Source organism: Arabidopsis lyrata, assembly GCF_000004255.2.
Source record: "Arabidopsis lyrata subsp. lyrata unplaced genomic scaffold ARALYscaffold_9, whole genome shotgun sequence".
Classification (NCBI taxonomy): Eukaryota; Viridiplantae; Streptophyta; class Magnoliopsida; order Brassicales; family Brassicaceae; genus Arabidopsis; species Arabidopsis lyrata.
Genome location: NW_003302547.1, coordinates 869,548 through 894,081, shown reverse-complemented (window position 1 = coordinate 894,081; position 24,534 = coordinate 869,548). Strand labels below are relative to the sequence as shown.

Sequence of the window (24,534 nt, the reverse complement as noted above, 5' to 3'; positions counted from 1 at the left end):
ATAATAAGATAAGGAGAACATCACATAATAAGATAAAGAGAAGAAGAAGCAAGACACCATACCAATATATATTTGCAACATATTCATTAAGAAAGCAAGTTTCTATGCAAATTTTTTCACCTAATTACTAAGAAACTACTTATTCCCCAAGCATGAGTCTTCACAAAGAACAACAAAACCCTTTTTTGTTATTAAACCATCAAGAGGTCCTACTTGTTTGTTTAATAGATGACAGGTCATCCAATGCAAACCTCTTGATTGGCCATTGGAGCTCCACCAAAATTTAGCCACCGCACTTGTAAGTTTAGATGTGATTGTTTTTGGCAGTCGAAAGCATGACATACATTAAGTTGGTAATTGCAACAGCCATCGATTTAATCAACACCTCTTTACTGCCTCTTGATAAATTTTTTGCTAATCAGCCGTTAATCCTATTTTGTAATTTGTCCCTTACGAAATTTTTTTTTTTCCGTTTTGGATCCCCCTAAGCTTTTTGGTAAGCCTAGGTAAGACCCCATGCCGCCATTATTTGTTATACCCAATGTCGCCTTAAGCTCTACCTTTATAGATTCGTCAACTTTATGTCCAAATTGAACCGATGGTTTAGAAAAATTTATTTGTTGCCCTGAAATGTCTTCATATTGCTTTAAGAGACCTAAAATAACTCCGCATTGTTCCTTGTTTGCTTTACAGAAAAATAAACTATCATCCACAAATAACAAATGGGATACCACATGACTTGCTTTTGTCACTTTTATGCCAATAATCAACTTATCCTGTTCCGTTTTTCTGATGTTTGTAATTATCACTTTCGTGCAAAGAATAAATAAATATGGAAAAAGTGGATCACCCACTCGTAAATCTCTTTTTGATATTATTAGACCTTTAGGTTGTCCATTTATAAGCACCTTTCATTGCAGTGAAGTTATGCACCACATCATCCAAGAGATCAATTTCTCACATAATCCCAATTTCTTTAGTAAAAGTCTGATAAAATCTCATTCGACCCGATCGTAAGCTTTACTCATATCTGTTTTTATCGTCATGAATTTTCCTTTACAAGTTGAATTTGTACGTAAACCATGAAACACCTCTTGCGCTATAAGTATATTATCCGAAATTAGTCTACCTTCAACAAAAGCACACTATGTTTCTGAAATAAGAGACGGTAGAACCGTTTTAAGTCATTGACAAAGATATTTAAAAATAATTTTATACCCAACATTGCATAGATTGATGGATCTCAATTCTATAATCTGTGTACGTTGCTGCTCCGTTTTTGGAATTAGACATATAATTATCGTATTTAATCGTTTTCAAAACCTCATGTTGTAAAAACGAGTTGACCAATCAGTCAAATCTGTTTTAATAGTATTTTTTTTTTTTGCCGTCTAATGTATTTTATTAAGAATAAGTAAACGTATAAAAGTCAAGAAACAAAACATGCCAACATAAGAAACAGAGCTCCACAAAACAGAGCATAAATGATTATGAAAGACTTCCAAACTATGTCATCTTCTCCTTTCCTCTTCAATACGTGAAAATAGCCAAGCCGGACCGCCACTAGCTAAATAAGATTGACCCGTCCATCACTTGTGACACTCGCAGCAATAGCTCTTGCGATCGCATTAGCTTTTGTAGAAGACACCTTAAACACTATTTTACCAAAACTTGATATTAGCCGATGTATCTTGTCAAGGAAGGAGTGATACCTTGGCCAATTTGAGGGATCAATAATGGCATCAATTGCAGCATTACAATAAGACCATATCTCAATATTATCCAAATGCAAGTCAGAAAGACTATGTAGAACCCAAAGGATCCCTCTTAATTCCGCAGAGATACGATTTGAAGCGGGTAGAAACATTTCTTGCGCATGGAAAACTGCATTTACTTGGTGGTTCCTAACAATCCAAGCTCCACCACACATATGAGACTCATTGTTTTAATAGTATTCCATGCCTTTTGAAATAAGAATTACTCAAAAGAAAATAGCTAACTTACTTAAATATGTTAAGTGACAAAAATATCCACTTAAATATGTTTTTTTTTGTCTCTGGCCTCGGGAGACTCGTACAAAGGGCCCAAAAGAGAACAATGACTAAGGCCCAGGCCCAATACTCAGAAGCAAGTGAGCGAGCGAGAGTCGCATAGTTGCATCAAAGGAAGCGAAAAAAAAAAAAAACGAACACGACAACAAACAAAAATTTCCTCTGAGAGGGAAACAAAAATTAAAAGGAAATTGCAATTTTTTCGAGATTGAAATTTACAAAATTCCAATTCACGAAGAGCTTTCTCGAAGAAATTTCTCGCTTCTCTTCTTCGATTCGACGAATTTGTTGTGGAAGAAGAAGCCCTAATTTTGATTTGTGATTGCCCAAAGTTTTTTTTTTTTTTTTGTGCCCTAATTCCTGCGTTTGCGTTTTCGTACATCCAAACAAAATTCAGGTACCCTTTTGCTCATTCCTTCATCCAAAACCCTAACGTTTTAGCTCCTTTCAATTTGGGTTTTCTTAAGCTTGAGTCTTTGGGGTTCTACTTTGGGTTCTTCTCTTAACTCTCGCAAATTCGTTAAAAATGTGCTCTTTTGATATCTCAGCTGATTAAATTTCAAGTTTTGGTTCCTATTTCTGTTTACTAGTGAGCTTCTGGCTTCAAATTTAATGCTGTTTCTATATCTAGCTCTTGTTGTGTTAATGTAACTTTATAATCTCTACTTATATGGTGTTGCTATGACTTTTTGTGGGAGATAATGAAACACTTTCTTGGCTTTGTGATGATTTCTGTTTATAGTTAAGAGTTTGAATATAATGGGACAGTGAAAGTGGTGATGCATGGAAGTGTTTCAGGATATCTTTTTAGTAAATGCCTAGTTTGATTCCATGGGAGGAGTTATTGATAGTGGAGGTGGGATTGGTGTCAAATCATCTCCGCGTCGAGTAGCCATTGAGAAGGCTCAAGCGGAACTAAGGTATATTGCGGGGATTGCCACATGTTTTCTTCAGCTGCTAATCGTTTCTGTTGAGTAACGAAAATCACTTGTTTTTATAGGCAGGAGTATGATGTCCGTGAGGAAAGGAGGAGAGAATTGGAGTTTCTGGAGAAAGTATGAAAATTTATTTTCCATTTTCTGTTTCCTTTTAGAGACTTATTATATAACAAGTCCTTACTATTCTCTCTACTTTAGGGTGGGAATCCTTTGGATTTCAAGTTTGGTAATGCAGCTTCACATAGCGTTCAATCTACGTCACTCACAGATAAGCAAGCAGATCAATTTGTAAAGAGGTATTTTTCTTGTTTGCCGTAATTTTTCCTGTTAGAATTTTCTAGATATCATAGATCAACTTATGATTCTTTCCCGTTCTCACCACAGTGAAGTCAAGGATAGTTTTCCCCGGACTGCCTCACAACATGGGGATTCTGTGGAGAGTAGTGGTAGGCCTGGAGTTTCAATAGTTTCTGAACCCAATACAGCTGATAATCTTTTACTGTTTGATGCTGAAACTAAGTCACTTGAAGGAGAAAGAGATTCAAAATATCCTAATAAGAGAAGTAGAACTTCAGAATCGGAACGGTCTGTCAAAGCGAACAATTTCCAGAATACTAAGGAAACAGAAGATTCTGCCATTTTTCGCCCATATGCTCGTAGAAACAGATCAAAGATAAATCGTGATCCTGCTCGGTCAAGTTCTACGGAGTTAGTTCCGAGTCGTGGTGGTCTTGCCACATCACTCTCAATTCGCAGAGAATCTGTGGATGTAAAGGGTTCCGATTCCGAAGCAGGCAAACATAAGAATAGACATGCATCTTCAGTATCTTGTCCAAACTCTGCAACTTCCAATGGTGATATCATTTTAAAAAACTTCCTCTCAACCAGTTTGTTAAAGACAGAGGATGATGGACTGGTTGTACGAGAAAGCACTGCAAGAACAAAAAACAGTCCAGTGAAAGAGAAAGTAGATATTGTGTATAGAAAAAGTTCTGCAGATTTGGCTTCCAGAGGGACTGGTCTTACTGGGGTGAAAGCACATACTGTCTCTGCTAGTACAGTAGCCAATTCTTTCAGTGCTGAAATGGCAGGTAGCCAGGAAACTAACTCCACCCAAGTGAATGGCCTTCGGGATCCCCGAGGAGAGAAAGAAATCTTAAAAAATACTGCAACTGTAGGGAGAAAAGGGTTAGATCAAGAGTCCTCTCATGCTAACAACGATGAAGTAGATGTAGATACTAAAATAGATCTCGATAGAGTGGACAAATCTGACACCAACAGAATCCCTATTGAGAGAGCTTCAAGAGTAGAGGGGATACTGAATCCAACAGTTGGTGAAATGGTGAATACAAAGACTGAAGACGAGGCTGGTGACTCTACCATCATTATTAGTGAGCAAAATTCTGGGCATCAAAGCCAAACACAATCACTTAAAGTCGAAAGTCAAGATCATAGAAGTGCAGTTGATCTGCATAATGAAAAGAAGTGCTCTGAAACTGAGAGGAAACAACAAGATGACTTAGATATATTGCAAACTGACATGAAAGTTACTAGTGGATTGGCTGACACTTCCAACAGTTCTTTGTGCCCTAAAAAATCACAGACAGCTGCAGAAACCAGTACTTCCATAAGTAGCCAAAACTTATTGTCAGGACCTGGCATTACAGTATTACAGCAGCATAGTTTAGACGGTGGCTCAAGAATGCTAGATACTTTGAAGGAGGACTCTATCCTTGAGGAAGCATGGAGTATAAAGGTTCTCTTTCAAAACTTGGCTTGTCGATCTTAACCTGTCAAGCTTTGGAAGAAGGTTTAATTACTTTTTTGTTCATAGCCTTTTATGTCTGACATACTACACTAACAGGCAAAGAGAAAGAGCATTGCCGAGTTATCTTTTGGTACCATACCAGTGGAAGTTCGTACGAGATATCAATGGGACTTTGTCCTTGAGGAAATGACATGGCTGGCAAATGATTTTGCACAGGTCTGGTTTAGTTGATCAGCTTTCTGATCTCATTTTATCTACTTAAATGGAAAATTATTCATTTTATGGATTGTCACACTGGTTATTACTAAGAGCGTATGGTGATTCCTCTATGAATGTTGTTAGCCTTTTTGTTTCTGTTACTGGAAACTTTTTCTCCAAGTCAACCGATTGCATTTCTGTTTAACCTCTCCTTTACTTCTCTAATTCTAGGAGCGTCTTTGGAAGATGACTGTTGCCATGCAGATTTGTCATCGAGCTGCTTTTACCTCTCAGTTGAAATTTGAGGAGCAAATTCAGCACAGAAAGCTTAAGGGCTTAGCTTCAAGCTTAGCTAATTCTGTCTTACAGTTCTGGAGTTCCGTGGATGTTCCTAGGGAGCTTGAAAAGACAAGCGTGGGAACTGATAAGGTATACGTCTGCCATACATATCTATCTCTTATGGTTTTTTAATGGTACTGATGGTCATATTTTGGCCTTTCTTTTCATTGGGCCTGCGCACACACACACATATACATACTTATACAGTAGTGATACCATATCTTGAAGTTTGGGACAGTACAATAAGCTTGACTCATTATTTTATGTTTATTTTCCTCCATGAATGTGACGCTGAATCAGACTTTCTTGGAATAGTCTTCCTTCCAAGTCTAAGAGCTTTCTCTGGTTTTGTTGATCTCTTGTTACACTTTTGATGATTCCTTTTTTGGTATCTAGCCAAGTAATACTGTTATCATATGCAGGAGACAAGGAAGGAGTTGAAGTATGATAATGGCAAAAAATGTCCAGCTTCTGGTGTCACTGAATATGCACGCAGATTTTTGAAGTTTGTCAAATCTTCTGCCACCCATATTCAAACAGCAGCACCGTCGACACCTGACAATATGTGTGACCCTGGCATATTGGAGACATCTTGGGATGATCAGCTTACAGAAGTATGAAACTAGTCATATGGTCTTTCTGTAGCCTTTCATTGCTAGTGTTGTGGATAACTCTATAACGTTGCAAACTAAGCTTTTTAATGTACAGGAAAACTTATTTTATTCAGTTCCATCTGGTGCAATGGAGGCCTACCGAAGGTCCATTGAATGTCATCTTCTCGGGTCTGAGGTATGTGAGAGTATTTAATGCTACGAGCTCTAATGTCATGGCCTTAATTGGGTGTATTGCCTGTGAATATATATATATAAGCACACACATACATATTTGATTTCTTAAGATAATTAAAAGCATTTCCTGTCCCAGAAATCCGGAAGTAGCCTGCAGGAGGAGGTTGAGACATCAGCCTATGATCCCGCAGAAGGTATGCAGAACATATTTGGTTGAGCTCCACGTACTGGATAGATGTTTACTAAATTCATTTTTAACTGTAGATACAGAATACAATGGTTATGATGAGGATGAAGAAGAAACAAGTACTTATCATCTACCTGGAGCTCTTGAATGTAGCAAATCATTTAAGTTAACCCACAAGAGAAAGAAGAATTCGATGAAGTATCATTCTGCTCGGTCATATGATGTTGGGGCTGATTTACCATACGGTAGCTACACTGGTGGTTCCACTGCATTGATGGGCAAAAGGCCTGCCAGTAATCTCAATGTTGGTTCAGTTCCATCGAAGCGCATGCGCACTCTTTCCAGGCAGAGGGGTATGAGTTATTTTGGCTGTGGCACTGTTGGAACTTTACCTGTGCCCTCAAAGACAGATGCCTCTAGTGGAGACACTAGTTCTTATCAGGATGAGCAAAGTAGTTTGAATGGTGGTTCTGCGGTTCAAAAAGGCACAGAGGTTGAATCTAGTGGTAATTTTGAGAAGCAGCTACCTTATGACATGGCTGAAACGTCAGGAAAACCGAAAAAGAAGAAGGTTCATCCGGTTTGCATTATGTTTTAACATATATCTGGCTTGATGTTTATGGAAAATATTGTTATTACTTCTGGCCTTGCATGTTAATATGCAATTATCATTTGTTGCAGGGTTCTACAGATGAACAAGGTTGGCATCTTGATTCAATGGTCCATGGTGAACAGGTAATATTGCTGGTAAAAGATTTTGAAATTCAATGTCAAGAAATTTTTTAAAGTAGCGTCACAGAAGTTTGTTTGGCGATGTTTGGTGTGTGACTCGCTTATTGAAATGTCTAATGTTCTATATATTGGGTTGTTTGATACCTGTAAGAGTAAGCTGCTCTTGGGATTGAAATTCTTGTTTCCATTTTTCATCTCGGAATCGTGTTCACTGACAGTATTATTCCTTGAAACGGGAAGTTTTATGCAAGTTTTATTTTATTGTGTAGGTAAATTGTATACGTTGAAGAGATATTAAACTTGGAAATAATTCTAATGCTTCCTTATTTTGACAGGACCACTGGAGGAAGCGACCGGAGAATCATTTCAATACAAATGGTATCATCCAAGTATCCACTTTTAACATTTTTTGCATGACTGCATGAGTTAGGTCTTTAGAAGTCAGGTTCAACCGGGGGATACCTAAGCTTCACATCTGTTTTATGAATCGGACTAAGTCTGTAACTAGAATATCATTACGTTAGGAGTAATCATTTTTGCACAATTGTTTACAACAGAATAAAAAATACACAATGTTTACCATGACTGAACCCGAAAGTGAATGTTTTGATATGGTAATAATTCAACTGTTTCTGGAAATTTCATGGCTACAATGTTATATTGGCATCTAGCCTCTCTTTAGTGACCATGCTTCTTTTTATCGTAGTGACATTTTTTCCTGTATTTTGTAAGGTCTGTATGGTCCACATAGTTCAAAGAAGCAAAAGACTGCCAAGCAATCAGTGGAGAATAATTTTGATAGTGCTATTCCTTCTCCAGCCGCGTCTCAGATGAGCAATATGTCCAACCCCAACAAATTTATTAAATTTATTGGAGGTCGGGACAGGGGCAGAAAAATAAAAGGCTTGAAGGTATATACTCTGGTGATTTGATCACTCCTTTACCATCTTGTTTGGTTTAAAATATGTCTTGAAATTAGAAACTTTATTTATGCAGATTTCTTCTGGCCAACAAGGATCTGAAAATCCATGGGCACTATTTGAGGATCAGGTTTTTGTTTGTTATCTCTGCTTAACACACATATATATATATATCGTGGGTTGCATTGTGAATATCTAAATTATTTTTTCCACCATTTAGGCGCTTGTTGTCCTGGTCCATGACATGGGCCCTAACTGGGAGTTCATTAGTGATGCTATGAACAGCACTATTAAAATTAAGGTAAGAGTGTGCTGTTCTGAAGTTTCTTGAGACGTTACAGTGCGGAATAATTTACTGAATACTGCGCGCTTCTATACTTGTGAATGACTGCGCTTGATTTTGTTGCGCAAATTATTGCTTGCTTTATTACTAGTAAGACAGTGGGCTGGGATATGTTGCTTCACCTATCCATGGTGCTAGAAATGTTGTTTGAGACTGGAATATTAATTTGACTATTCTTTGATCCCCGTTCTTACTCATACAGTGTATATATCGCAATCCGAGTGAGTGCAAGGAGCGGCATAAGAATCTAATGGATAAAACTGGTGGTGATGGGGCTGATAGTGCTGAAGACTCAGGAAATTCTCAGTCTTATCCATCCAGTTTGCCTGGCATCCCTAAGGTTTTCATTTTCCATGAGATACTGAATTAAAGCTTCCCATGTGTTTAGTTTAACCCGTGGTTTTCCTGGAATTGTTTGTTATATTAAGGGAAGTGCGAGACAGTTGTTTCAACGTCTGCAAGGGCCGGTCGAAGAAGATACACTGAAGTCCCATTTTGAGAAGATTTGTTCGATTGGGAAGAAGTTCCAACATAGAAAGATACAGGTCCGTTCACCCACTTGTTACCTCTTCCAAACTTGTTATAGAAAATTGGTACATCCCAGAATTATGTAAAACTTATTGTTTCTGAGAGTGCCGTCAGTGCTCTTTTGGTTTCGAGTACACTAAATTCAGCTTGCAAGTATTTTCCTTGGGGCTGTTTACTTGTTTTTGCCTATTTTGGACATCCGGCACATCTTCTTTGAGAAAGGCATCTGTTGCTTTTGACATAACAGTCTGCATCTCTCCATTCATAGATGTATTTTGAACTCTGTACTAGAGTTTGTATATTGAAACTCCAAAGGCCCTGATTCTGTTTCTCCTTGCTGCTTCTGTATGTTTGCTGCCGTTTCATCTACTTTCAAGAATGATGGTCGGGATCCCAAGCAGATAGTACCAGTTCACAATTCTCAAGTTATGGCTCTTTCTCATGTATTCCCAAATAATCTGAATGGAGGTGTCCTCACGTAAGTTTTTGGTGTTTCTTACGATTTATGTATCTCCTGATTACTTACCTTTTTCACAATTCTAATACGTTGCTACTCTCCGGATGAAGGCCCCTTGATCTCTGTGATGCCTCAACTTCAGGTCAAGATCTATTTTCGCTTGAACCAATGTTAAACCAGGGAACGTCAGTCCTTCCTGCATCTGAAGCAAATCCGTCAATACCTGGATCATCTGATGTAGTCCCTGGCAACAACTTGTCAACCATATCTGGCCCAACCAGTGCTTCCCCAAGGTCTTTATTTGTCTGGTTTGAATGCATACATTTGCGCATCTCAGCTTAAATATCTTCTTTTGGTAGCTGATTGAAAAAAATTTCCTTTCTGGGATGTAGATTCAATCTTCCTAGAGGATCTTTGCCACTAGATGAACAACACCGAATCCAACAATTTAGTCAGATGTTATCCGGTAGAAACCTGCAGCAGCCTTCTTTATCAACTCTTGGAGCAGTCTCAGGACCCGATCTTGGGCATCGCCTACCTGGTGGAAATGCTATGAGTGGGAATGGAATCAATAGGAGCACACCATTGTCAAGGCCTGGTTTTCAAGGAGTGAGCTCATTGGCAGTGCCAAACAGTGGCATGGGAGGAATTTCCAATACTGGAAATATTAACCCTGTAGGGAGTGCTTCTCCAGGAAACTCCACGTTGAGGCCTCGTGGAACTATGCAGCATATGGTACGGGTAAGCTATTTTTCCCTTGATTTAGCTTGATATGTCTGATGAATATATAGCTGGCTCCTTGTTTAAGTTTTGGATGTTCAGCGCTTCTGATATGCATGAGTTTCTGATGCAGGCTGTCAAAGGGAATGGTCAGGGGATTCCAGCTTTGAGTTCTGGATTTACCAACCAAACAACTTCTCCCGGTCAGGCCTACCCAGGTCATCTTTCCCATCAGCATCAGTTGTCGCAACAGTCACATGTTCTTGGCAACCCACATAAGACTCATCTCCAGAGTCCTAATCATGCAGCTGGGACACAACAGCAGGCATATGCTATCCGTCAAAGACAAATGCACCAGCGCTTTTTGCAGCAGCAGAAGCAGCAGCAACAGCAGTTTCCAGCATCTAGTACTATGCCGCCAAATGTACAATCACAGCATCAAGTTCCTCCAGTATCTTCTTCTCCACAAAACAGTCCTCAAACGCAACCACTTACTCCATCTCAGTCATTATCGATGCCTCTGTCGTCAACCTCTCCTAATATGACAGCAATTGCGCAGCAGCAGCCTCAAAAACCGCAGTTTCCGGTTCCTGGTCTGGCTAGGAATCCTCTGTCTACTGCTTCTGGAGTAAACAATCAAGGTGGAAAACAGCGGCAGCGACAACTCCAGCAGCAATCTGGAAGACAACATCCACACCAGCGGCAACCAACTCAAGGTCAGCAGCAGAATAGACTCTTGAAGGGAATGGGAGGAGGAAACATTATGCATCAGAGCTTCTCTGTTGATCCCTCACAGTTGAATGGTTCTAATATGACCCAGGGAATACAGGGTAGTGAGAAAGTAGAGGCAACAGTTCAACCTGTGCCTGGACAGCCGTCTAACCCAGTGACTGCCGTGAGCTTCTATCCACAGTCTAAACCTTTGAATCCTCCACAGTATTCAAGTACTTCCCAACAAAAGCCAAAAACATTTCCTGGTGCTCCATCTCTTTCGTCCCAACATCAACAGAGGCAATTACATTCAGATGATAGCATCCAAGGCGAGAATTCAGCAGAGGTATCAGGTAACATTTTGTCCACCTCTAGTCCGTCTGTTACACCAGCAGTCGCACAACCCAACCACCAACATTTGCTGCTACACCAAAAGCAGGTCAATCAATTGCAGCCAACATCTCATAGAACCGCTCATCAAAATCATGACTCATCAAAGAAGTCTCAGGCTGAACATTCCCCACGCAATCCAGAGTCTATCACCAATACCACTCAATTGGCTAGTATGGGTGCAACAAAAGGTGTGCCTCAGGTGGGTAATAATTCGGTAAGCACGACTGCAGTTGCTTCTACTGCTGTCAGTTCTCTTCCAAAAGAATTGGACTTGCAATCGTGTGACTCCTCTGAGCAGACTGGTGTTGCTAAAGTAAGGAGTTCTATTACAAACTCAACTGGGAGCGATCCTGTAACAAAATTAGTCCTTTCGCCTGATGGAGTGCCGCCGGGTCATGGCCATAAGGGTGGGACAGAAAGACAACAGCAACAACAGTATCCACCTTTAGAAGAAAGACAACCACAGTTATCAGAACAGCTGCTTGTACAAAATCAAAAACACATTCCTTCTGAACAGCAGCAGCAGCCTTATCTAAAGACACTGGAACTGGAAACGGTCCATGAAAAGTTATCTTCGAGGCCTCCTGATACAAAGGTAGAATGAGAGCGAAAAGAGATGAACCTAGAAGCTCGAGCAGTGGTAGATCCTGCGAGGGTTATGATTACTAACTGACAACACTGTACAGGTTCCAACTGGTGAAATTTCTCTCTGCCGTATCTTGCCCCCTTTAATCTCGCATTGACTACAGTGCTAACATATTGGTTAAGAGACACTAACTGAGACAAGTGCATGCTCAACTTTGCAGATGGAGTTAGGCAGGGCAGATGATGGTAGTTAGTGTGGATGATTCGTGCTCTGGTCTTGTTACCTCTTTTTCGATACCGTGAAGGTATCTGATGGGCCAACTATATATATGCTTCCAAATCCCAACCTTTTCATGCATCATAGTAGTGAATCGCCTTGTTTTGGTTTGGAAGAGTAGAAACAGTTGTAGAGAGGTTAAGTTGTGTACAGACACCCACTTTTTTGTTTCCCCATTTCGTGGTGTATATATATATATATATATATATATTAGCCTTTTATTACTATCTTAGTGTATTTTGATCCACCATCACTCATGGATATTAATTAGATTAGATTAATGTAACATCTGTTCATTTTTTACCTTCATCTTATTCTTCAGCTTCATCATCATCTTCTTCTTCTTCTTCATCTTCTTCTTCTTCTTCTTCTTCTTCATCTTCTTCCTCTTCTTCTTCATCATCTTCTTCATCATCATCTTCTTTTGTCTTCAAATATGAAGCATAGATGCTTGACTTGAGTAATTTTGCATCGCTAACATTAAGATCCTCTATGTGGTCTACAAAGGTGTAAACACTATGTTTACCGTAATATTCTTCAAAACCTCGGATTTCAACACGTTGGAGCGTATTCCTTCCGGGATTGAAGTAGAAAACATAAAACGGTTGTTTCGATTCATAATATCCCATCGAAAAAATAATGTCACCCATAGTAGTCACTCCAACGACAACGATGGAAGAATATCCATCAACGAAGAATTTTTCATCCCTTAAAGTGTAGGTATATTTCGACCATTCCTCTTTCTCAGCATCCTCAAGAACCCACACTCGCAACTCAATAGCGTCAACATCATTCTCACCATCCCTATAAACCACACATAATTTACCCTTATAGTTTACCAATGTACAAAAGCTTTGTACGTATATAAACTTGAATTTCTCAGACCTAACATCAAAGCAAACTATCACACAGTCAGATGTTTCATCACAAGTGACATAACTTTGATAATCACCCAAGTAATACAAAACCCCATTGATGCATATCCCTTCACTCAAGGATCATGTGGTAAGGTACGTTTTATCGTCCTCCACCTCATTTTTCCAGTTCCTAATGTCAGAATTTTATGATGATCAGAACAACCTGGATAAGCCATGAACAATACCTTGAATTGCTTGTCAATCGGATCAAACCCTAAAAAGCTAAACGACTTTCTGTACCTTAACAGATAAGGTAATGTCACATATTTTTCTGTGTTAGGGTTACATATCACAGGCACTCCATGGTAAATATCCTTCCCTTTGATCCACATACCAAAGAAATAGACCAAACCAGAGGCATAGCCACATGCAAATTGTCGGTCAATAGGAGAATAGATCCGCATATTGTCTGGAGGGAACTTGATAAGAAATTCGGCGGCTACTACAAGAGACGAATCATATAGACTCTGACGCTGATGCGACGAGAAGAAACTCCACACACCATCTTCTTCGATGGCGAATACGATACGCGGCTTAGCGGATGACCTTGTCAGGAATAACTCGGTGAAATATGGACGACGAATTATTGATGCCCATAGCTTCGACACGCAATGAAACCTCGCAATTGACTTTGCAGGCAATCTCAACAATATCTCCGTAATGAGATCAACCGGGATGGAATCTGAATTCATGATTGCTGATCAAACGGAGAGAAATCTGTTAAAACTTGTATTAAGTAAGACCTAGAGAAAAAAAAAAAAAAAAAGTAAGACCTAGAGAAACCGAGCTAATATATTTAGTTACCACTATATGTTGATCGACAAGTAAAGAATCTAAGTTACCACTATATAGCGTGATCGACAAGTAAAGAGTAATATATATATATATATGGATAGCCGCGGAGGAAATAATTAAATGTATAAAATAGGGCAGACAACTTTATTGTGAATAATTAACTAAACAAAAACGGATTATTGTAAAGTTTATGACTTATTTATCTCAACTACGATCTCTTAGTTTTTGAGATGTAAACTTTATAAAACAAACGTCACTCTTATCAATACACAACTCCGAAGTTTCACAGAATAGTACACACGACTGTGTTCTAGTGGAAAAGAAGAATTGGAGAAAAGTTGGACGGAACTAACATAGGTTCGATCCACTCTGAAAAACAAAAATTATATTTGTGTGGAAAGTTTAGATTTGCGCTTTAGTCCAAGCAATTCACATGGTATCTGAAATTAGGCTAATTGGATATTCCCGGGATTGAGCTGATCGGATCAGCCGATCGGGTAAAAAAAAAAAAAAAAAAATTCAGAGAATCACACCTCTCTTCAAACATTAGTTCTACATATCCATATCCTTCCTTTCTTCCTTGCTTTTTTGGAGGCGTCGTCACGGAAGAAGCACCGGATTTTCCAGTGGTAACAACAATACAGGTTGTGTCATCGTGCGCCAAGACGTTTTTCCCCATCCAGCTTCCTGTGAGAAGTAATAAAACACCAAAGTAACTTGAGTGATTGGCTTTCTTTTTTTTTTTAGACATATACTGTTTTAATTTCTACATTCTTTTCAACATTGTTCTTAGAATTTTTTTTCCTAAAAGTCATGAATCAAGATTTAAAAAAAACAACTAAAAAAAAGTTTTGATGATACAACTAAAGAAGATAAACTGTGAATATTTTTAATATGAAAGATGAAATATGAAATATTTTAGGTTTAAAAATTATATATATACATATATTTATAATAAGATTTTTTTTTTAGGCATAATTTTTTAAATGTTTTATGACCCCTATAAACAAAATTTCTGGCTCCGCCACTGGTAGTCCATACGTCTTTTGTATGTTGAGACATAAATATTTTTGTATGTTAGATAAGGATACTCCATATATTTTTCTCATACACAATATTGATCATGATAAGGATTCACCACATTTTTCTTCACTTTACATTTTTATTTCATTGCCACAAACAAAGTTATCCTGGTATATATGATACAACAGCCCTACTAGCTTGGTTACTACGTAATGATCAAATTGACATGTAAGTCGTTACTGTATTCGATAAGAGAATAACAATAGTCTTTAAAGTGATGGCTTGAAACTTTTCAATGCCATTACACTTGATTGTAACAATGGAGATGATGGATATATGTAGTAAATGTTCGTACAAATAAGCAAAGTCCTGAAACAATATGGGATGGTAAAGTTGGTGGGATTTAGAACTGAAGAGAGATTGAATTTAAAAAATATAACTTGATTTATTACAATTATTATAAAAAAGGTACATACAAGCACAAATTGAAATGCCCATTGCTTTTACCCAACTCCAATGATCGTCTCTATCTTCTTCTCCTTCTAATTATTCTTCGTCTTTCTCTTCTTCTTTTGTCTTCACATATGGAGCATAGATGCTTGAATTGAGTAGCTTCGAATCGTTAACATTAAGATCTTCTACGTGGTCTACAAAGGTGTAAACCTTGTTTCGTAAATGATCATAGTCACATTCTTCAAGACCTCGGATTTCAACACGTTGGATAGTGTTCTTTTTGGGATTGAAGTAGAACACATAAAACGGCTGGTCAGATGTATAATAGCCCATTGATAAAATAATTTCACCCGTACTAGTCACTCCAACGACAACAACAGGAGCATATTTTTCGTCATCAACGAAGAATTTATCATCCCACAAAGCGTAAGTATATTTCGACCATTCCTGTTTATCATCATCCTCTAGAATCCACACATTCAATTCAATGGCGTCTACATGATCCTTCCAACCAATGTGATTATCCTCCAATTAAATCACACATAATTTACCCTTATAGTTTATCAATTTACAAAGGCTTTTTAGACCATAAATAAACTTGAATTTCTCGAACCTAACATCAAAGCAAACTAGCACATAATCCAATGATTCATAATCCACCACATCAGACCTACCATAGTTTTGATAATCACCTAAGTAATACAAAACACCATTAATGCATATCCCTTCACTCACAGGATCATGAGGTAAGGGACATTTGATCGTCCTCCACCTCATTTTCCCAGTCCCTAATGTCACAATTTTATGGTCACAACAACAACCTTGATCATAAGGTTGATGAGGTAACAATTTTATGACAATTTTCCCATACCTCCTTACCATTCCCTAATGTAACAATTTTATGACTGCCACCACAACCTTGATGAGGCTTCAATACCTTATATTGCTTGTCAATCGGATCAAACCCGAAAAAACTAAACGCTTTTTCAAACCTTTCTACACCCCTTTCTAGAGAAGGCAATATTGCATATTGACCTGTATTAGGGTTACATATCACAGGCCCTTCATCGTAATCATCCTTTAAATTGATCCACATACTATAGAAATAGATCAAACCAGAGGCATAGCCACATGAAAATTTTTTGTCTCTACTTGGATCGATCTGCATATTGGGATCTGGAGGGAAATCCATATTAAATTTGGCGGTTACAAGAGACGATGACGACTCATCATATGGACTCATTAGAGTCTGAGGCAACGAGAATAAGCTCCACCAACCGCTACACCAACGGTCTCCTTCGATAGCAAATAAGATACGCAGCTTAGCCGATGATCTTGTCAGGAACAACTCGGTAAAATATGGACGACGAAGTATTGATGACCATAGCTTCGACACGCAACGAAACCTCGCGATTGACTTTGCCGGCAATCTCGAACATATCTCGGTAATGAGATCAATTGGGATGGAATCTGAATTCATTGTTGCTGATCAGATTCGGACGGAGAGTGATATGTTAAACCATGTATTAAGACGTCGAGAAACCCTAGCAAGAGACGAAAGTAAAAACGCAGAGTTCTGAATATGAACCAGACACGTGATATCTCTTGTCTTTATACTAAAGGGTTTCATTGGTTTGGTTCATATTTCCAATTATTACTTGGTTAATACCGATAACATTTTTCTTTTTGTCAAAAAATACCGATAACATTAATATCCTATCTCAAGTAAATGATAAAAATTAAATTTTCTTATGATATCATCCCATTATTATAGCATATATCCATATTATTTGGTCGTATTCTTGGTTGATACATGGAATAATAATTATAAACTAATTTAATTTGCTTTCGTAGATCAAATGGTACATCGACTTCTTTTTTAGGTAAAAGCTTTTTTCTTTTTTTGTGTCAACATTTATTAGATTATTTCTTTTTTTTTGGTGAGCTTTATTAGATTATTTCTTAGAAGATGTTTGGTAAAATATTTAGTAAGAGTGTAGCATCATGTTATTGATTGTCATGACTATGATAATCACCCATATTTAGGAGGGGTTATTGGTTTGTGGATTTATAAGGAATTAGAAATCCAAACAACAAAAATTATTTTTTTTTTTGTCATCCGAAATTAATTAAAGCTCAAAAGAGTCATTCCTGAGGAATGTTGTTTACATAGGTGATATGAAGCGGTTCTGTACGAACTTTTCGTGCCAGATTATCCGCTTTAACATTAGCCCTACGAGAAATTAAAGATAAAGAAAAAGTTGAAAACTCCTCCTAGTCGGTCTGAAATTCCTCCAGATACACTGAAAACGCCGGCCATTCGGTTGGAGAAGACACCATCTTCACCAGGTCTGAACAGTCTGTAAAGAACGCTACCTCTTGATGATCTGCACCAATCATACACTTCATTGCCCAGAGAAGGGTTTCGACTTCGGCATGTAGTGGAGATAAACTTCTACGGAGGTTCGCAGCTCCCATGGTTGGCGGTTCTCCATTTGACGATGTACAGAACCATCCTGTACCAGAAAACTTATCACTTTCTTTCCATGATCCATCCACAAAACAACGGTATCCTGAATAATTCGACTCAAGTAAAGCATCTCTCACTCGAGTTCGAGTCACCAAGTCCATAGAACCATGATTTTCATTAAGGAGCTCAATTTGAGCTGATTGCCACAATTGTGCCTCTTTTTCCGCTAATCGTAATACCTCTATTGGGTCTTTATCTATATTTTCAAATATCTTTTCATTCCTTGCTTTCCAAATATACCAAATAATCCATGGGAAGGCTGATGAATCAAATTCTGAAGGTATTCTCCAAAACAAATGATCCAAATTCGCAAAATTAGATTCTGTAGGAAAAATCTCTACAGCCGTAGGAATCTTTGAAAGCGCCCAAATCTGCCGTGCAGGGTGGCACTGAAAAAGTGTATGATTGACTGTTTCCTCTACTGCGCCACATCTGGCACATCCCGTGTCACAATCAATTCCTCTTTTTCGCAAATTTTCCGTAACCGGTACACAACCCGTTAAGATTTGCCACAAGAAATGGCGTATCTTAGGTGGACACTGTACTTTCCAAGAATGTGCTTTTAGTAGGTTGATGTCAGGGCCAAAAACAGGTAAATTGGTCTCCGACTTTTCTATCCGTATGATATGATATCCCGATTTGACTGTATATTTTCCGGATTTTGTAAAATGCCAACCCAAAGAATCTTCCTTTGTTGGCACACCCACATGTATGGCGCTTACTAGTGCGACATCTTCTGGATCAAAGATCGCTTTTAAGAGATCAATATTCCAAAAATTCGATCGACTATCTATAAGATCGTTAACTTTTAAAGATGGGTCAGCAACTGAACCATTACTTTTTGCTGGTCTCGGGAATTGAGCTGGAATCCAGGGATCGTCCCAAACCGAGATGGATGTCCCAGATCCGACTCTTTTAATAAGTCCTTTATTAACCAGAGATCTAGCTGAACATATACTCCGCCATCCATATGATGGAGAATATGATTTTATATTTTCCAAAGGATTAGATTTCCTAAAATACCGTCCTTTAAACACCTTTGCGAAAAGAGAGTCCGGAACCGTGATCAACCGCCATAATTGTTTTGCTAGTAAAGCTGAATTAAAATCGTCAACGTTCCGAAATCCTAATCCCCCTTCCGATTTGCTATTGCACAATTTATTCCAAGCCATCCAATGCATACCTCTAGAATCACCATTTGAGCTCCACCAAAAATTAGCAACCGCACTAGTAAGTTTAGAAGTGATTGTTTTTGGCAATCTGAAGCATGACATAACATAGGTTGGTAATGCTGCAGCTACCGATTTTATCATCACTTCTTTTCCCCCTTTTGATAAAAATTTTGCCGACCATCCGTTAATCCTTGTTTGTAGTCTATCTCTGACAAAAGAGAAGATTTTTGTCTTCGAGCCCCCCAAACTCTCCGGCAATCCAAGATAAGAACCCATTCCACCGATATTAGTAATACCTAAGGTAGATTTGATTTCTTCCTTAATTTCATCATCTACCTTATGTCCAAACTGAATCGAGGATTTTAAAAAATTAATCTGCTGTCCCGAGACCGCTTCATACTTCTTTAAAATCCCTAAAATTACCCCACACTGGTCTTTATTAGCCTTGCAAAAAAACAAGCTATCATCCGCAAATAACAGATGTGAAACCGAAGGACTTGCATTATCTACTTTGATACCTGTAATTAATTTTTCCCGTTCAGCTTTTCGAATGTTCGCAATTAGCACTTTTGTGCATAGGATGAATAAATAAGGAGAGAGCGGGTCTCCTTGTCGTAAACCCCTCTCTGGTATTATTAGTCCTTTAGGTTGTCCATTAAGGAGAACTCTATATTGGACCGTTGTAATACACCACATTATCCATTTAATCTATTTTTCACAGAAACCCAATTTTCTTAAAACCTTCTCTATGAAAATCCATTCATTCTCTATGAAAACCTTCTCTATGAAAACCCAATTAGTTTTTAAAATCCTAATTAAAATCATGTGTTATTGGTTCTATGATTTATAAATACTAATTAAAATCCTATGTTATTCGTTTAGTCATTTGTTTTTGGATTTGAGAATCCAAATTATGTTTTAAATGAATTTGAATGGAATTGAAAGAGAAAAATAGAATGATTCAAATCCATGGATAAACACATATTATTTCAAAATCCATATATATTGATTTCATAATTAATAAAATTTTCAAATCCTATATAGATTTATAAATTAATAAACCAATAACAAGATTGCCCTCCCGGCAAGGAATAGAGATTGGCGAAGCATCATGTTAGAGTTTATGGTTTAATAATATTATTAAGATATTTTAATACCATATATGATTAAGAGATTTTTTCAAATCATGAACACACAAATACAATGACAGAAGCGGCTATACTGTATATATTTTGTATTTCCTTATTCTAGAGATAAATCTTAGAAATATATTTTAGAAAGATTCGGAAACGTATAACTTGGTCTTCAAGTTAAAGTCATTGTATTAGAATTCATTCTAAAACCCTAGCCGCTTCTAGTTTTACAGGTTGCCAAAGATCTCGCCTTGCATAACCTCAAGAAAGTTTTTTTTTTAATTTTTTTTTTGAGATCGAATCGATTACGGCGGCGACCTTGTTCCCCACTCTCTCCCTCTCTCTCTCTCTCTCTCTCCGTGGCTCCATCTATTTCTCTGAATCGTTCCAGATTCGATAATAAGCAAGGTTTGAAGTTTAGAATGATGAGGACGACGAATAATGCTGCAACACGGGTCTTTTGGGACCTGAACACCTGTCCGCTTCCTTATGGCTATGATGGTGGTCGGGTTGGCCCGTGTATTGAACGGGCGTTGAGGAAATTAGGCTACTCTGGTCGTGTCTTCATCACTGGCATTGGCATACTAACAGACGTCTCTACCGGGGTCCTACAAGCGGTCTATTCCTCCGGAGTCTCTCTTTGTAACGTCCGAACCAAATGTTTTGGCGTTGAAATGAAGATCACCTGTTCGCTAAGTAAACCTCCTAGGGATAATTTAATGCTCATATCTGGTGAGAGGAGCTTCGTTTCATATCTTGACATGCTAGAGAGGAACCGAGTTCCCGTTATTCGGGAACTACAATCGGATGAGGTGTTTCCAATCGTCGCCAATCCTATAGAAGGCTCTGTCTGGGAAAGGTTTCTATTGGCAGGTGGAGTGGATTCAGGACACCTTGATGAGGACCCCGGTTGGTCTTGTGAAGTATGCTTTTCTACTGGCTATGGCTTTGAAAATTTCCTCCCGCATCTCAAACACAAACCTAGGAATGAGGTGACTAAAGAAGAAGAAGAAGAAGAAGAAGAAGGAGAAGGAGAAGGAGAAGGAGAAGAAGAAGATGATGACAAACCTAGGAATGAGGCCTCGAAGAAGCAATTAGAGCGAGAATGCAAGAAACAGAGGACTTGAACAAGACAAGACAAGACTTCTAAAGAGGAAGAAGAAGAGGAAGACTACATACCTCCTGTTCTTCTTCTCTAAGGCATTTCATATCGTGTATGCTTTTCTCTACTACTATTGTATCTTATGGTTTGTGACTTATCCGGCATAACATATTACTATTTTATCTTATGGTTTGTGACTTCACAAGTGACAAGACATAACATATTGCATTGGCTGCTTGAGGTAGAAAACTGTCCAAGAAGCTTTGAAAAAACCTGAACTTAGTCCATCTGGCCCAAGAGACTTATTTTTGTTTAACTTCATTAACATCCTATGAATTTCCTCTGAAGATGGAGTTACACGATCATGGATAGTTTCATCTCATTGCTGCACCTCTCTGTGTTTAGATCAATGAACCAGGTTAAAAGGAAGAGTATCAGGGCCTCGGATATTCTTGAAATGGCTAATGGCCATTATACTCATATCCTTACCGGATCAGTTTCCAGTTCACCATTCGACATGATTAAGGACCTGATGGAGTTTTCTGACTTGTGTGCACATCTATGGAAAGAGGGTTGTGTTCTAATCCCCTTCCATTAGCCATTGAATTATGCTTAAAATAGGCTTCCTCTATTTGTCTTAGGTAACTCCACTTGTTATGAGCCTCTCTAGCTTTTTTTGTTATGGGATTATAAGGCTGTGTTCTGATCCCCTTCCATTAGCCACTGAATTCTAGAAAAGAAGCAAAACGCTCAGGGAACAAAGTCAACCAACAATGATTCACTAGCATTCTGTCTAACTTTTTTTGTTATGGGATTATAAGGCTGATTATTTTGTCCATGTATGATAGGTTCCCTGATATCTCAAGTCAAAGACCCCCAAAGAATGAAAAGAAGAGCTCATCTCCATCAAAAAGGCAGTAAATATAAATCATTGTTAATGTAAAGAATCAAAATTGCAACATATGTTACTGTATTCGCTATGTTGCAATTTTTTAAACCAGCTTGAGTAGTGAGATAAGAGAATATCAATGGTCTTCACAGAGATGGCTTGAAAATTTTCAGTACCATTAAACTTGATTGTAACAGTGGAGATAATGGATATAGTAAATGTTCTAGAATAATCTAGGATGTTAGAGTTGGTGATAAAAACGTGATTTAGAGCTGAAGAGAGATTGAATTTTAATAACAAAACTTGATTTATTACAATAATTACAAAAAAAAAAGTACATAAAAGAACAAATTGAAATGCCAATTGCTTTTACCTAACTTCAATGATTGTCTCTATCTTCTTCTCCTTGTGATTCTTCTTCATCTTCTTCTTTCTTCACATATGGAGCATAGATGCTTGAGTTGAGTATCTTTGCATCGTTAACATTAAGATCCTCAACGTGGTTTACAAAGGTGTAAAATCTATGTTTCGTAAACGCTTTATGTTGGTCACATGCTCCAAAACCTTGGAATGCAACACGTTGGAGAGTGTTCTTTTCGGGTTTGAAGTAGAAAACATAAAATGGTTGGTCAATTGTATAATCGCCCGTCGACAAAATAATTTCACCCATACTAGTCACTCCAACGACAACGACAGAAGGATACTTGTCACCAAAGTCGTCATCAACTAAGAATTTATCATCCCACAAAGTGTAAGCATATTTCGACCATTCCTGTTTCTCAACATAGACGACGACGACTTCTCCTTTGGACTCATCAAACGCTGAGGCAACGAGAATATGCTCCACCAACCGTCTCCTTCTATGGCAAATAAGATACTAGGCCGAGTCAATGACCTAGTCAAGAACAACTCCGTAAAACATGGACGACTAAGTATTGATAACCATAGCTTCGACACGCAAGTACGCAACGAAACCTCGCTATTGACATTGCAGGCAATCTTAACAATATCTCGATAATGAGATCAACCGGGATAGAATCTGAATTCATGATTGCTGATAGAGAGACCTAGAGAACCCCAAGCTAAAGCTATATATATTAAGCGACGCAAGTAAAAAACAAAAGGCAAAGTTCTGAAATAATTTAAACCGGTTTGGTACACATTTCCATTTATTACTCGGTTAACTTACCCGATAACATTAAATGTTCAATTTCATACAAAACACACCGACATCGGTTTCTATGACTTTTAAACCAGAACCGTAACATCGACATCGATTCATTGCTATTTATACAAAGTCCGAATCTAGTTTTCGTACGAAATTCAACTTCCTCAAAAACCCTAGCTTCCTTCTTCTTCATGGATCATCATCAACAACAATCCGATTCACCTATCGATGAACCCACAAATTCATCTTCATGGAGTTTCGGTAATCTAATCAAAACCCTAGCGACAAAATCCGAATCTGTAATCGGATCCTACCGTCGCGATTTCGAGGAATTCGGATCCGAATTGAAGAAAGAAACCTCAATAATCCGACGAGTAGCTTCGAGATTACCTGATTCTCTCGAGATCGGAGCCGCCGTCGCTTCGGAATCTCTCGAATCGGTTGGTCAAGTTATCGACGATATCGGCGCCTCCGTGTGGAAATCAACGGCTAAGATTATTTCTCATGGTAAGGAATCTCTAAAACCGGATCGTGACCGTACAAATCAGGGTTTTTCTGTGAAACCCTATAGTCGTTTTGAGATGATGTTACTTGCGATGCAATCTGATAAAGGAACGTTTGTCAGAGAACCTGACGATTTAAGTGATTTCGAGAATTGGAGTTTAGGGTTTAAGTTAGAGGAGAAAAGGAATGGGATTGTTGATTTAATTAATGGAAACAAAGTTGTTAAAGAGATGTATGAGGAGATTGTTCCTGTTGAAGTTGATGCTGAGACTTTCTGGAGGAGGTATTTTTATAAAGTTAATAAGCTTGAGCAAGTAGAAGAAGCTAGAGTTAAGCTTCTGAAGAGAGCTATTTCTGGTGAAGAAGATGAAGATTTGAGCTGGGAGCTTGATGAGAAAGACAGTGAGATTGGTTCAGAGAATGTGGTATTGGAGGAGGAGAAGGTAGAGAGCAGAGAGGTTTCGTCTAAGGACAGTGATTATTCGGTGATTTCGACACAGCCATCGTTACCTGAAGTTGAAGATCTTGGGTGGGATAAGATGGAGGAACATGTCAGAAGCAATGAGGAGAGGAGTTTGGAGGTTGGTCAAGGGATTGTGGAGAGATCGGGTTGGCGAAGACGGGTTAGTGTAGCGGTAGAGAAAGAAGAGGATTTATCTTGGGATATTGAAGATGAAGATGATGACTCTGTTCATCAACAATAGATAGAGTATACTTGCCTTATAGAAAAGGCAAGATTTAGTGTGATCACAGTTATTAAGTGTGATCAATACATATACAATTCTTCAATTTGTATAGTACTATGCTCTAGTGAATTAAATCGAATGTTTTTAATTACACTAGATATGCCACAATTCAAAAGACAATGCAATTCTAGGAAAAAACCAATTTAACATCTTAAATCTTTTCTCTG

General features: G+C 38.2%; 2 protein-coding genes and 2 pseudogenes across 3 annotated transcripts; 2 read left to right on the top strand and 2 right to left on the bottom strand.

Moving 5' to 3' along the window:
* Positions 1-2,182: 2,182 nt before the first annotated feature.
* LOC110226977 (chromatin modification-related protein EAF1 B-like) lies at positions 2,183-12,244 on the top strand. Of its 2 annotated transcripts, none has more exons than XM_021020089.1 (23): positions 2,183-2,448; positions 2,850-2,971; positions 3,052-3,106; positions 3,188-3,285; positions 3,374-4,745; positions 4,854-4,973; positions 5,187-5,384; positions 5,717-5,908; positions 6,003-6,083; positions 6,219-6,276; positions 6,347-6,840; positions 6,951-7,004; positions 7,337-7,379; positions 7,734-7,912; positions 7,998-8,051; positions 8,142-8,222; positions 8,467-8,604; positions 8,693-8,809; positions 9,170-9,270; positions 9,360-9,542; positions 9,642-9,990; positions 10,103-11,769; positions 11,880-12,244. In XM_021020089.1, the coding sequence occupies exons 2-22, from the start codon at positions 2,883-2,885 to the stop codon at positions 11,675-11,677; spliced, it is 5,631 nt and encodes a 1,876-aa protein (XP_020875748.1). In that variant the 5' UTR covers positions 2,183-2,448; positions 2,850-2,882; the 3' UTR covers positions 11,678-11,769; positions 11,880-12,244. The 2 variants fall into 2 exon arrangements, with proteins under 2 accessions (XP_020875748.1, XP_020875741.1); XM_021020082.1 differs by having other exon boundaries at positions 2,794-2,971.
* LOC110227090 lies at positions 12,203-13,603 on the bottom strand (annotated as a pseudogene).
* A 1,283-nt stretch (positions 13,604-14,886) lies between these two features.
* Positions 14,887-16,777, bottom strand: LOC9299348 (annotated as a pseudogene).
* A 6,159-nt stretch (positions 16,778-22,936) lies between these two features.
* Positions 22,937-24,534, top strand: LOC9299247 (BSD domain-containing protein 1). The gene has a single exon (XM_021020519.1). It carries the CDS (start codon positions 23,309-23,311, stop codon positions 24,323-24,325), a length of 1,017 nt encoding a protein of 338 aa, XP_020876178.1. The 5' UTR covers positions 22,937-23,308; the 3' UTR covers positions 24,326-24,534.

What these genes read in the sequence shown, in the direction of transcription:
- LOC110226977 (XM_021020089.1), top strand. Translation starts at nt 2,883, where the DNA reads ATGGGAGGAGTTATTGATAGTGGAGGTGGGATTGGTGTCAAATCATCT. An exon ending in AGCCTATGATCCCGCAGAAG is followed by an intron (nt 6,277 to 6,346) that starts GTATGCAGAACA and finishes TTTTAACTGTAG; the next exon opens with ATACAGAATACAATGGTTAT. An exon ending in TCCAACATAGAAAGATACAG is followed by an intron (nt 8,810 to 9,169) that starts GTCCGTTCACCC and finishes TCTACTTTCAAG; the next exon opens with AATGATGGTCGGGATCCCAA.
- LOC9299247 (XM_021020519.1), top strand. Translation starts at nt 23,309, where the DNA reads ATGGATCATCATCAACAACAATCCGATTCACCTATCGATGAACCCACA.